The sequence below is a fragment of the Peromyscus maniculatus genome, chromosome 10 (assembly GCF_049852395.1).
Source record: "Peromyscus maniculatus bairdii isolate BWxNUB_F1_BW_parent chromosome 10, HU_Pman_BW_mat_3.1, whole genome shotgun sequence".
Lineage (NCBI taxonomy): Eukaryota > Metazoa > Chordata > Mammalia > Rodentia > Cricetidae > Peromyscus > Peromyscus maniculatus.
The window spans coordinates 28,621,335-28,636,465 of NC_134861.1; the positions used below are offsets into that span (position 1 = coordinate 28,621,335).

Consider the following 15,131-nt stretch of genomic DNA (forward strand, 5'->3'; position numbering starts at 1 on the left):
CCAGTGGGTGGGTATTAGTGTACTCATGCATAGGAGTATTTTCATATTGTAAAACATTCTTTGGGGCCGGGCGGTGGTGGCGCACGCCTTTAATCCCAGCACTCGGGAGGCAGAGGCAGGCGGATCTCTGTGAGTTCGAGGCCAGCCTGGGCTACCAAGTGAGTCCCAGGAAAGGCGCAAAGCTACACAGAGAAACCCTGTCTCGAAAAACCAAAAAAAAAAAAAAAAAAAACAAAAAAAAAAACAAAACAAACATTCTTTGGGGACAGAGATAGGACTCAGCAGATTAACATGCTTGTCACCAAACCTGGTGAGTTGGCCCCGAGTTCAGTCTCCAGGACTCATGGAGTTAAAGGACAGACTGGATTGGAAGGAGGTGTTCTCAGACCTTCTCTGTACACTGGAGCATTTGTGCACACACACTCAGTGGTGTGTGTGTGTGGTGGGGGAGGTTCCTGAAAGCACCTTAATACATCCTTCTGGAAAATAAGCATTCAGTTTGAAGATTAAAATCTAGCAGGTTGGAAACAGAATGGTGATCAGTTATGAAAAGTATGAGAGACACTAGTTCTTTCTGCTAGGAAATACCTCCCCACACATTTTTTAGGGAGATAGAAATTGCATATTAAAAGCCCCTAGCTCAGTAGGCAGGCAGAGAGGGAAGCAAGAGCTGCAGGAGGAGACAGTAGAGGCAGCAGAAGAGTGTGTAGTTTTAAAGTGCTGTCAATGCAGTTAGTCCCCTGTCTCAGGCTATGGGAACAAGATTAGCAGCCAGCATAAACTGCTATTCTTTCTACTAGTCCTTTTGTGTGTGTGTGTGTGTGTGTGTGTGTGTGTGTGTGTGTGTGTGTGTGTGTGTTTGGTGTGCATGAGAAAAAGTTCCATATAGCTAGCTTTTTCTTTGTCAGGATATTGATACTGTATAACAGAAAGTTAGACTAGTCCATGGAAGGGATTCTCTTGGTAATGCTCATTGTATAAGCCTGAGGAGCTGTTTGGATTCCCAGCACCATGTAAAATTTATACATGGTGGCACTTGTCCATAATGCTAATGCTTTGAGGCAGAGACAGGTAGACCCTTAGATCTCTCTGGGAATCTGGGAGCTCCAAGTGCAGTGAAAGACTGAGTCAAAAAATAAGGGGAGGGAGATGATGCCGGATACCTGGTGCTGCTCCCTGTCTTCCACATATGTGCAGACATATGTGCACATGCACATACACTACACATGCCACACACACACAAAAATAGACATGTATACATACACATACACTACACATGTCACACACACACAAAAATAGACATGTATACATGCACATACACTACACATGTCACACACACAAATAGACATGTATATATACACATACACTACACATGTCACACACACAGACAAAAAGATAGACGGGCCTAATTTTTAACCAATTGACTCGTTTTTTTTAAGAAATAGTATAAAACATAGGATAGCTAAGGACAATATTTAAAATGCCTACTTATTTTCATCATGAGCTTGACAGACTTTTTCTTTCTTAGTAAAATTACTACAGCTATCCTGTCAAACATGAGGTGACTGCTTCATTGATCCCCAGTAGCTCTTCACATAAACTGAAGATAGAAGCAAATACTTGAGATGGTCAGTTGCAGTTGAAATAATATCAGCACAACAGAGACAGCAAGTCCTTCATGGATTTGCTTAACAGGAACATCATGCGGTTGGATAGATCCAGTAACACATATAACTAGAGATGCATGTGAGGACATCATTGGAAATGCAGGTAAAATCAAATGAATTAGATATGTAGATTTATTTAGAGATAACTGATTGGAAATACTGCAGTCAATATTAAAATTAAATTTCTGAAGTTTAATCTCTTCATGTTTTTACATTCTATGTAAGTCTTTTTTGAATCTCTCATTGATAAAGATAAAAATGGTTATTATAGGGTTTATCTGCAAGTATTGTAGAGAAATATAAAATAATCAGAATGAGAAGCACCTGTTGCAAGTACTAGAAAATTATGCTATTGATTTAAGTGTCATCGGAGCACAAAAGCTCACATTCCAGGACTATGTGAACATTATTAAAATACTGGCCATAATAGTGCTTAAGAGGACCGTGTTAAACTCTGAGATCTGCTTAAGTGACTGCTGTTATTACTTCTCTTTGGGTATTAGGGAAGTAACAGAATGCTTTTAAAGATAAGAAGCACTGCACTTCGAGACTGGCAGTGTTCACACTTTAATGCTTAAATGCTTTCCTGGTTTAACATGATTTAATAACAGCTATGGGGCACGAGCCAACATCTTGGTCCCCATGTATATGTCTGTCTTCCTTCTCCAGTGTTTGTACTATGTATTTGGTAAGATCTCATTGTCTCCATTGGTGTATGAACCAATTGCTCCTTTGTCTCTTCTTAGCGGTAAAGAGTACTGTTATTTTTGCCTAAGTTTTTAATTGTTAAGGAAAACATTGCTGAGAGTACTGCTGAATCTGTTACTGTCCAGAGATCACAATGAGTATTTCTTGAACTGGTTTATTGACAAACTAAATGGGACACATTAAAGAATGTACATTTGGGTGAGTTTTGACAAATAATTGCCCATGATGTCATCTCCATTCTTAAGATACTGACATTTCTACTGTGTGCACACTTTGTCCTTCCCCTTTGGTCTCCTGTCTTGTCCCTTCTGTCCTAATTTCTCCTCCAGCTGCTGTCGCTGTTTGTGGCTTCTGTGCACTTCCAGGCTTCTTTCCTTAACATAGCTGTTTGGAGATTCCCCTTGCTGCAGCATGTCGTCGTATAGGCCATGCTCTTACTGTGAAGTAGTATGGAGAGACCACATGCTGACATTCACTTGTCTGTGGACACTGATGTTTTCAGGAGTTGCCTAGACTAAGGCTGGGAAGTGGCTCACTGGCTAAAAGTACTTGCCTTGCAAGGACGAGGATCTGAGTTCAAATTCCCAGAGCCCACAAAAAACCTGGACATGTAGTGGAAGCATTTGTAATCCCAGTGTTTCTATGAAGAGGAGCTTGCAAGCAGTTAACCTGGCAGATAGGGCAGAAAAACAAGTGAGATCCTGTGTCAAACTAGGTCAGGGCAGGACTGACATGCGAGGCTCCTCTGACCTGCACACTACCGCCATGACACACATGAACATGCACGTAAACATTCATACAATTTAGAACCTTTTATTTTAATGAACTATAATTAAATTGTGTTCCTTCTTACTTTTCTTCCCTCTAAGTCCTCTCCTGTCCGCTCCTTTCAATACCTCTTATTTCAGGGCTGACCACTTACTGTTGGATCACCAATCAGGGGCTCATCTCCAGGAAAAGCTACTCCACCCTTTCTAAGCACTTATTAGCTGCCTGTAGTTCTTTGTCTAGAGTGAGTCCCTGGAACATTTCAGCCTTCCATGTCAGCGTGTCTGTTGGTGTCATGCTGTTCAGATCATGTTTAGGCAGCCATGTGGTTGAGGTGTTGTGGGTTTAGCTTCCCTGCCATTTCTTGGAGACACAATCTTACAGATGACATCCTGGTCCTCTGGCTCTTACAGGCCTTCCACCCCTTCTTCCACGACATTCCCAAGATTTAGGAGTTGTGTTGTGCTTGTATCAATTGAGACTAGGCACCCCACGATCAGTTAATACCTGCATTTTGACACACACACACACACCACACACACACACACACACACACACACACACACACACACACCTTTTACATAGAAAAGCAAAACTTCTATAAACAGTGTGTCTCATTATGTAAGCATGTTTTCATGTCTGTTTAGTGCATGCTTAGAAGTGGCTATATATTACAGGAGCTACATCTGTAACTTCTTAGGGAACTATCAAGTGTTTTCACTGTTGCGCTGTTTTCCATTTTAACAGTCATATTTGAGACTTGCTGCCCGGCAGCTTCTTTGCTGGCCTTGCTATGCTTAGTTTCTTCATCTTAGACACCCAGGTGGACATTTGATGGTGTCTCAAATGTCTCTAATCTTCATTTTCTTAATGACTAATGGTGAAACATCTGTTGGTGTGCTTGGCATCCATGCGTCTTGGCTGAAGTGCCAGCACGTGTTTTCCTCAAATTCTTCATGGACAGAGAGAACCATGTCTATGCATTGGAAGGTGCAATGTCTTTTCTCTCCAGATTGACCTGTAGATTCTGTATAAACCCAATAAAAGTTCTGTGTTTTTCTTCAGGCCTGATAATTATTTTAAAATGAGCTCAAAACAAAAAGGCTATTGACGGACAAGCAAATCTGAAGAACTGAGTTGGGGGAGTAGCCACATCTGGTCTAAAGACGTGGGGAGCTTTTCTTAAGATAATCTGGTGTCACATAGGTAGACACAGAGTGCAGAACAGACTCAACAGACATCTGTGTTCAGCAAGGTGCACGCAATGGGTACAGCCAGGGCTGTGTTTTCAACAAATAATGCGGAGACAATTGGAGTCTGTGTGACAAAGGTCAATCTCTGACTCACATAAAAAGATGAACTCAAAATGGATAGTAAACAGTATAAGAGCTGAAACTCCAAAATTTCTAGAATAAACTTAGAAAATATTTGAAGCTTTAGGTCAGACATAGGGCTTCTTGTTATTCACCAAAAAAAACAACATTCAGAAGGGAACTATTTGGTGATTGAACTTTGTCAAAATTGCAGATTTCTGTTCATGATGCTATTATGAATGCGGGAAGGTAGCCTATGGGTTGGGGGAAGATGTGTTCCACTCCTACCCTAATAATGTACTTGTGTTTAGATTAGATAAAGAACTCTCGGCCCTCAAGGAACCCCCAAGTGGACAGTATTTCTTGAAGGCAGAAATTCGCTTTTACCCTCTTGCTACCATTAAGCTTCTAAGGACTGATTTCTTGTGGTGAGTGTTTTTAGAAACACCAGAGAAGTCTTAGAGAAGTGAACTGGTGTCACTTGCTGATTCCTTTTGGCTACCTCCCCCTCTAGCCACACTCAGCCATGGTGTTTCTTTCAGCTTTATAATGGAGTGTTCACCTTCTTTCTAGGGCGTTCTTAGCACCGAGGTCCAGGAGTCTTGAGCTACTTGGGGGCTGTATCAGGGGAGCTCATCTGAGATTGTGAGATTTAATACCCCTGTGGCAACCAGTTAGTGGAGAGAGGAAAACAGTAAATAAAGGCTCCTGGGGTCAGGGTTGGGTAGTGAGGAGAACTTCCCCTTCATCTTCTCAGTGTCTTTATTGCCACAGGACCATTTCAGATGGATACCCCCTATTTTGACCAATCTATCCCATATTTCACCTTTTCCATTCCCTTATTTGCATTCCTTAAGTTCATTTCTAACCATTTCTCCTTCTTAGACTTTGCTTTAGGGGCATCTTGGGCTCAGCCAAATCGTCATTGTTCTATGCTATAGATGATGATGCTGAAGGCAAGAGTACATACACCAAGGACACTTTAAAAAGTCCACAAGTTTGCCTTAAAAAGAACCTTGCTTCTCAGTTGTGTGATTTGTTTCTCAAAATCGAACAAAATCTGTGCAAATGTTTATGATTTCTAAGACATTTCGCCACCAGGAAGTCTTTAAACTCCATTCCTAAAAAACAGGGCCAGGCCTCTTTCAGGTGCTTTCCTTGTCCCTAGAATTGCATAACCTCCCCGACAGGTGTTCATATGATTTGGGCTCACTGTGTGGAAAGCTTTCTGTAACTTCTGTGTGAGTAGCCATGGGCTGGAGGCACTAACCATAGCTCTACTTCCACCCTATTAATGTATAGAACAAAAGAGAAGTATTTCTGCTGCACATCGCAGGAGCAGGTGCTAGTTCATTTGTAGAGTTTAGACCTCAGCACACATCACTTCCAGATGATTTCGTGGAACAAAAATCTTCATCTACCTTCCTATTCATTTGGCTCATACTTCATAAACTGTAATTTAAAAATGTATTACCCTGCCTTTTAAACTATATGGTTGTCCTCTCTATACACATTGTGCTGGCTAATTTTATGTCAACTTGACACAAGCTAAAGTCGCCTGAGAGGAGGGAACCTCAATTGAGAAAATGCCTTCATAAGATCTGGCTGTAGGCAAACCCGTAGGGCATTTTCTTAATTAGTGATTGATGGGGAAGGGGCCAGCCAGCTCATTGTGGGTGGGGCCATCTCTGGGCTGGTGCTCCTGGGTTCTATAAGAAAGCAAGCCAGTAAGCAGCTCTTCTCCATGGCCTCTGCCTCAGTTCCTGCCTCTAAGTTCCTGTCCTATTTGAGTTCCTGCCCTGACTTCCTTCACTGGTAAATGGTGATGTGGGGGTGTAAGCCAACTAAACCCTTTCTTCCTCAAGTTGCCTCTGGCCATGGTGTTTCATCACAGCAATAGTAACCTTAAATAAGACACACATAATAGAGTTATCTACCCTAACCCTGAGTTATTGTGAGCACCTCTTTGCTATCTCAGCCCTACTCTGCATTAAAATAACAGTCTTTTTGTGGTTGGTGTACCTTCACATGGCCCTTCCCTGTGGACACTTTCAAGGAAGTAGAATAGAATACTGTTGGCGGCCATTTCTTTTTACTTCTGGATATTCTCCAACTTTCTCATAATGTTTTATAGTCATCTTCTTTCTCCTCCTCCTCCTCCTCTTCTCTATCTTTATCTGTGGTAAAAGATTCTGAAAGACACTGTTTTTAGCATATCTCCTCCCACCATAATAAGATTTAGCTGAAAGGTATCTGTGTTCTTGTTTTGATTGGTTTAGGGGACACTTAGCCTTCTGTTTGTGTGTTGAGTTTCTGTGTATATGTGTGTGTGTGTGTGTGTGTGTGTGTGTGTGTGTGTGTGTGTCATTTCTCTTTGCTTCTGTCCTGCGTCTGTTTTGTTTTGTTTCAAACAGGTTCTTATGTAGACCTTCTTTATGGAGCCCAGACTGGCCCTCAAGTCCTGGTCCTCTTTCGTAGCTGGGGCTGTAGATGTATGCCACCACACCTGGCTCTGCTGTGTATTTTTTATTCTCCCATTTCATATTCTTTAATCATTTTCTTGGAAATACATACACAAACAATGGCATTTTGGGTGAGTTTACCAGTTGCCCTGGCATAGGATTGAAATTGTTTTATTAAATTAATCTATTTTAGCATATTATGAAGATCAAGAAATGCAAAGACAGCTAAGAGCTCATCAATTCCAGTTTCTACATAGTTTTTTATTATTATGAAAATAATACATAATCTTATATGAAACAAAAAGTGCAAAGAAGAAAATAAAAATTATAAATGTGTATGTATATGTATGTGGGTGTGTGTGTAGGAAGCAGTGAAAAAATAGACTGAAGTTGTTTGAGCAGATTCATAATGAAGCTCAGATTGGTTATTTTGGAAAGGGTTAAGGGCATGGATTAAGGTCTCATAGGATCTGCAAAATATTCACCTCTTCCCTGAGGCCCTGCCACAGAGCATGACAAATAACAGGAGTGCTGGTGGATAATGAGAGCAGAGTGAGACCATGCGGGGAGTTATCTGTTGAAGGAAACGTTACTTTGGACAATTCAGATATTCCAGGCACTTCATTTTTTTTAACCCATTTCTGAACTCTGAAAGTTTTGTTTCTTTGCCTACTACGAAGCTGTGCAATTAGAGAAGTGATGTCTAAACTCACAAGGTGATATTTCTGTTAGATCATATGTTTGTTGGTGTTAAGGAGTTATTTTCTTTCCACTTTATATTAATGTCAGCTCATTTCGATTTTACTGATGCTTTAAATAACCTTTTATATGTTAATGAAATCAATATTCATGATCTAATTTTGTACAAATATTTTCCTATTTGATATTTCCTTCATTAGGACATAATTTTTTTTTGTTTTTTTGTTTTTTCAAGACAGGTTTTCTCTGTGTAGCTTTGAGCCTTTTCTGGCTCTTGCTCTGTAGACCAGGCTGGACTTGAACTCACAAAGATCCGCCTGCCTCTGCCTCCTGAGTGCTGAGATTAAAGATGTGCGCCACCACCACCCAGCAGGATATAAAATTATTTAACTCAGGAACTATATCTCTTAAAATACTTGCTACAAAAGTACAAACACACACTATATACTGAGTAGTTGAAATTTTATATACATTGTCCACCTCAAATCTTGGAAGGATCTCTGTGGTGTAGATGTGCTGTGTTGTGGTTGACTATCCCCCAGAAGCTTGTATGTTAAAGACTTGGTCTGCAGAGCGGTGCTTATGGCAGGTGCAAGAACATGTAGTACATGGAAAGCCTGTAGGTCATTAGGGGCAACTTAGTAGGGAATTGAAGAACCTTGGTTTCTTTTTCTGTCTCCATTGCTTTCTGGCTGTGTGTGAGGAGTCTACTTCTCCACATGTTTTCTCCAAAGCCCTGTTGCCAGTTGGCTCCCTCTTCAGTTGTCCAAAGCCATGGGGTTTTCCAGTTTGGGACTGGTAACTCCAAAACCTGGTTAAAGTAAGCCTTTTTCTCTTGGTAAGGTAATTATCTTGTATGAAAGAAAGCTAACTACCACATGAAACTGAGATTAAATTACTTCCTGAGAAGTAAATGTACTTAGAGATTATAGTGCAGGACTGGAAATTTGACTATAGGGCTTGATCTCACCTGCTATACTTTATAGTGTCTTTGGTATCTAATATAGGATATAACATTTAATAGATTCAGTATTCATATTTGCTCTATTGAATTGAATAAAGAAGGGCACAATTCATTTCTTTGGGTTTTGCTCATTTAATTTTATATTGTGTATTGCAGATGAATATCATTGAATATGATTTGAAACTGACCACCTAAGGTTGAAGATATGATGTTTCTTCTACAGGACCAATTTCATAGATAGGTTCTGTAGGCGGAGTTTCTCTTTGTCTTGGCAGCTGCTCCCAAATAACTACAAAGGAGCTTAATATGAATTATAAATGATTGGCTGCTAGCTCAGACTTAATACCAACTAACTTTTACAACTTAAATCAACCCATTTATATTAATCTACATTCTGCCATGTGGTGTTACCTCTCTTTCATCTTGTACCTCCTGTTTCATCTTCTGGTGATTCCTCTGACTCCATCTTCCTTCCCAGTATTCTCTCTGCCCCAAAAATCCTGCCTAGCCATTGGCCAATCAGGTTTTTATTAAAAATGAGAGCAATATATATGTACAGTGTACAAAAATTGTTCCACAGCAAGGTTCAATTTTTACAGCCTCATATAACAATTCCAAAGTTACAATATTATAAAAGTTAAAAGATATGTATCTAATTTCATTCTTTTGCTGGTTCATATTCAGTTTTCCCACACTTATTTGTGAAATAAGACTATCTTTTTTTTAAAATATGAAATCAGAATTTTGAAGAGTACTGCATTAAATCTATAGGTTAATTTTGCTAGTATCACCATTTCACTAGTGTAGTGATTTTCACAACATTAAGTCTGCCAACCCAGGATTTGTAAGGTCTTTTCATCCTCTAATATCTTCTTTGTCTTTCATTTTTAATGTCTTGATGGTTTAATTGTAGAGAACTTTCATTTGTTTGGTTAGGTGTGTGTTCCTTATTAGTACTTAATTTTTTTCTTTTCTTTTTAAGTTATTTTGAATGAAATATTTTTCCTAATTTAACTCTCTGAGAGTACATTGCTGGTATATATGATGACTACTTTTTATAATGATTTTGTATTATGTAACTTTACTGTACAGTTTTATTAAATATAAGAGTTTGTTAGTAGATTCTGTAAGGTCTTTTAACTACAGAATCATATCGTCTACAAATAGGCACTTTTGCAGTAAGTTTGACTTCTTACTTTTATTCATTTTTATGTCTTTCTCTTTTCTAATTACTATAGCTAAGATTTTGAATACTGTATTCAATAAAAGAGGGTAGAGTGTAAGAAAGAAGATTTCCAGTTATAGAAGAATGAAATTAGATACATATCAAAAACCAGTCTCAAATGGATCACATGCCTTAAATTTAAACCTGAAATGCTGAAACTGATAGAGGAAAACATAGGGTATATTTTTTAAGACATTGGGGTAGGCAAGCATTTTCAGGACAGAAATTCAATAGTGTAGGAACTAGACCCAGTATCAACAGATGTGACCACATGAAAGTAAAGTTTTTGCACAGAAAAACAAAACCAAAAACCAAACATTGATAGAAGAAAGTGTCCACAGAATGAGAGAAAAAAATTATCAGGTGTATTCTAGACAAATGGCTAATATCCAGAATTTTCAAACAGTATAAATTAAACACCAAGAAAATAAAACTCCCAGTTAACAAATGGACTAATGGAAAAACAGACAGTTTTCAACAGAAAAAGCACAAATGACCATTAACTTTTAAAAAGTGTTCAATGGTCACTTTTTAAAGATCAAAGAAATCCATATTAAAACTACTTTGAGACATCTCCTTCTTCCAGTAAGAATGACTGCTATCAAGAAGTCTGACAACAGATGTTAGGAGGATATGGAAAAGAGAGCCTTTATTCACTGCTGGTGGGAGTGCAAATTCATACAGCTACAATGGAAATCAATTTGGAGGTTCTACAAAAAAATTAAAAATAAAATACCTTAGGACATAAATATTCCATTCCTAGGAATGTACCCAGAGAAGTCCAATACTCTACTGAAGAAATATTTACACATCTATGTTCATTGCTGTTCTACTTACAGTAGCAATAAAATTAAACCAACCTAGATGTCTATCTCCAGATCAATAGATAATGAAAATGTGAAAGTTTGTAGAGAAAATGGAATGTTATTTGGCTGTAAAGAGAAGTGAAAACATGAAATTTGCAGGAAAGTGGATGGTCTTAGATCATCTAACATTAAGCAAAGACATCTAGATTCAGAAAGGAGACAAACAAGATCCTAGCCCATAATGTGTACATTTTTATATATAAGTAGCTTTAAGTGTAGGTATCCTGGTTTGCTTTCTGTTGCTTATGGTAAATTATTGGAGAAGAAAAGGCTTACTCCAGCCTGCACTTCCAGGTCTTATATCATTGACAGTAGTCAGAGCAGGATTTTAAAACAGGATCAGTGGTGAGAACCATGGAGGAAAGCTGCTACTTGCTCTTTGGCTCATGTTCCATGCTATCTTACACAGTTCAGACCATGTGCCTAGGGATGGCCCCACCCACAGTGGGCTGGGCCTCCCTACATCCATTAGCAAATAAGACAATGCCCCATGTACATGCTCACAGCCCAGTCTGTGAAGTAGTTCTTCAGCTGAGATTCCCTCATCCTGGATGACCTAGGTTGTGTAAGGTTGACAATAAAAGCCAGCCAGGACAGTTTATTTCTTGTTAAGTTGACGAACTCATCATCATCAAACCCTAACCTTACCTTTCTCATGTGTCCTCAGGATATCATGTTAATAAAACAATATAGAATATAATACCACTTTAGATGTCCAACCATTTTAAAAAATTTCATTGCTTTAAAGGTTTGTTGTCTCATTATAAGTAAGTAGTCTCTCAACTTCTATCAAGTTGAAAACAAGTTACACACTTCCTTATTCCAAAAGGGAAGTACCAGAACATAGGAAAAAATTAGACTGAAGCAAAAACAAAAAATCCAGCAATGTAAATCCAAATGCTGTAGCTCAATGTCTTGAGACTCACGATATTCTCAGCTCCAAAGGTTTTAAGTAGCCCGTCTCTCCAGAACTGCCATCCAAAGCACACACAGCTTGTCCTATAGGCTCAGGACAGCTCCATTTCATACCTGCCACTGTCTCTGTTGGACACCCCATGGTCCTGGCATCTCCAGTATCCTGGCTTCTCCACTGCAGTAGAGGCTGCACCCTAACCATTAGTCTCTTCAGGGACACTGACCCTGCCACATAGTGCCAGCCCTCAGCCACTCTCCACAACCCCATCAACTAACTTCACCCCTCTAATACCAGTATCAGGTATATGACTTACACATTACCAACTTGAGATGCACCCTTGCACCCCTCTCCAGGACCATAGCTTCTGTTCCTGACCCTGACAAAATGTTTCCCAGATACTTCACATCAATGATACTGAGCTCTCATTAATCAAAAGCTGATTTTTCAGCCCCAGCTGGCTAGCATCCTTTGTCCTAATAAAGCGCAGGTTTCAGTTCAGTGGTTCAGTTCAGTTCCTATTATGAAAGATTATTTTTCAGCTTCAGTTGACCAGCAACCACAGATTCTTAAAACAAAATATCTCACAAACAGCCCTGTAGTATCTTAGCTTTCCTCTGAAATTTCACAAGTCAGGCCTCCATTTATCTGCATTTCTCCTAACATTATGATCTTCCAAGATCCCACAACACAGCCCTTTAAGCTCTGTACTCAGGGGCTTGTAGTTCTCGAAGTTCTAAACCCTCCCTTAGTCTTTCCCAAAGCAACATGGTCAGTCCATCACAGTAACACCCTGCTTCTGGGACCAATTTCTGTATTAGTTACTTTTTCTGATACTGTGATAAAACACTGTGACTAAAAGCAACTTAAAGAAGGGTCTTTCGCTGGGCGGTGGTGACATACGCCTTTAATCCCAGCACTCGGGAGGCAGAGGCAGGCGGATCTCTGTGAGTTCAAGGCCAGCCTGGGCTACAGAGTGAGATCCAGGACAGGCTCCAAAGCTACACAGAGAAACCCTCTCTTGAAAAACCAAAAAAAAAAATGGTCTTTCTATGGACTGTCCTGTTTAATGGGTTGATCTAACGGGGTGACATGGGATTGGGTGGGTCATAAACTCTGATGGAGAGGCACCAAACCACCCTATCAGGTCGATCTCAGTCCTCGGGGATGGCCTTGATCTGGAGGTGGTGGGAATGGGGGGTGGGCTGGGGGGAAGGGGAGGGGGGCAGGAAGGGGGAGAACAAGCGAATCTGTGGCTGTTATGTAGAACTGAATAGTATTGTAAAATAAAATAAAGAAAAAAAAGAGTTTTCATTTTGTATTGCGTATTTCAAGTGGATAGCAAGACTCTATCAAAATATCAATATATCAACTATTGCAATGGTTTTGGTGACATCTAAACTTGTTCAAATTACAAAATGAAGAGTTGGCTTCTTTTATTAAAAAAAAAATAGATACCTTATTCCCTTGTAATACTTACTGAGTTTTGACTTTAACTTTGGCCATACTATTTTTGGCACATTTGTATAAATATTATTGCTAGCGTATTGGAATAACTTAGTATTTTAATTGGATAATTTAATGCTAAGGGTTTGTGTGTGATTTGACAGTCAAATTGAACAACTGGGAGTCTGTTTTGTGGATTTGGTGGGATCCCTTTACTCCAGTCCCTGTGTCCCTGAGGTTGCTAACAGAAATGTCCTTCTTTCCTGGAGTGAGTGTGTAACTCCCGTTGAAGCATGAATTCTGAAAGTCCTTCTGGTAAGGTCTCCTAGTGGTTTCCAGGGCTTAAGATTCACCTTTTCTGCCATCTCCCATCTGGTCTGAAGGTTACTTGTGGATTTTGTTTTGTTTTGTTTTTTCTTAAACTGTTGTTTTCTCACTTTAAAAGTATTTATTGTTCAAAATGCAGTTAGAATTTTTGTACATAGGAGAAATGGCCAATGAGTTTATAAATACTTTCAATAATGAGTGCCTTTTCTTTTGAATGGGGTTAAACATGAGGCAAAGAGTGAAATAAGTCATAGACTTTAGATACACTGGTGCACATATAGATGGAACAAGGGGAAGGCCCATGTATGCTGATTTTAGAACTAGCTGTGTGTTTTAGTTAACCGAGTTTTTTGGTTTTTTAATTCTATTACTTACATTTGCACCTTGTGGCATACCATAAAAGACATTCTCCCTTCATGCTCTAAAGGTTATTTTTAGACATACAGGTCTAGTTTCCATTCTTATATTCCAACCTCACCCTTGAAGCTCAATAGTTTAGAAAATGTGAAACCATTTCTGCAAAAGGAGCCAACAATTCATTGGACTCTACAGACTATTGCAGCGATGGGTTGTGAGTGTGAGGAAGGCCACTCTCGACAGCGTTTCAGGGACATATCACTTCCATTGTCACCTTTTTGGATGAATACATCTATACTATTTTCAGACTTAGTATATATCCTGGTTTTTTGAAACAGTAAAACCCTAATTCTTTTTAAACTGCTGTATAAAATCTGTTAGCAAATAGTTGTATCTTTTAAATATATCACATTTTTTTAATGAGAAATGCTTTCCTTTTCTAAAAGAAAAATATAAATTTTATTTTTAAATCAATCATGGCTTATTTATTGACATGTAAAGTAGTACAAAGCTTGGTTGGAGATAAAGTTCAGTGGCATAGTCCTTGCCTAGCATGTACTGTGTCTTTGGTTTAATTCCCAGCCCAGTAAAACAACAACAAAAAAGCATTTTCATATTTTTATACTTATTAGGTCTGTAGAGCTTGCTAATTTGCTAATGTTTAAAGGTAATCTAGTCTAATTATAAATACCACTGTGTTTAAGTTCATTTTGTAGCAAAAAGAATATTTTTGGTGACATTATAATGCTCAATGTATTATATATGATAAACATCAATAAGTTTATTCATATATATGTGATATTCATATATCACATATATAATATATTGTATATATATATGTATATATATATATATCACTTTTGTGATTCTGTTCATGTCTAACGTGTCATATTATACAGAGACCATGCTTGCTAATGTGTAGACTAGTGACAAAGAGCACGCTAAGGCTGGCTGGGGTAAACAGTGTACAGTAGGGAGCCCTGAGCCTGTCAGTCCACATTCTGGCTGAAGTGAGGCAGCCCCAAAGGCCTGAGTGGAGTGTTTTGAGTGGAAGCTGATCTGCTGTTTGTAGAGCACATTGACTTCACAGCTTCTGTGTCTTCACAGAGCTCCTTGGTCGATATCCACAGTCAGTTCTTGGCGGCACTGGAGTCACTGAAGACATTCTGGGATGTGATGGATGAAATTGATGAGAAGACCTGGGTGCTGGAACCAGAAAAGCCTCCCCGGAGTGCAACAGCACGCAGGATTGTGTTAGGTAGGGAAGGAGGACGAGCGTGTCCTCAGGTGCCTGAGTTTATTTTATATCATTGCAAAAATGACTTTGAAAATGGCAGTTAAAATCTTAGGAGAAAATCTTACAAGAAACTTCTTTATATGGAGTCAGCTATTGAAACTGTTGGAAATAAAACCTGA

The 15,131-nt window shown here is 39.1% G+C and overlaps 1 protein-coding gene across 5 annotated transcripts in view; it reads left to right on the top strand.

Moving 5' to 3' along the window:
• Window positions 1–15,131, top strand: part of Fancl (FA complementation group L) — a 73,629-nt gene that overhangs the window by 52,804 nt on the left and 5,694 nt on the right. For all 5 annotated transcript variants that reach the window (XM_042285531.2, XM_042285533.2, XM_006974781.4 and 2 more), the window contains one exon: window positions 14,823–14,973. In XM_042285531.2, coding sequence (XP_042141465.1) covers window positions 14,823–14,973 — 151 coding nt within the window. The remainder of the gene's footprint in view (window positions 1–14,822; window positions 14,974–15,131) is intronic.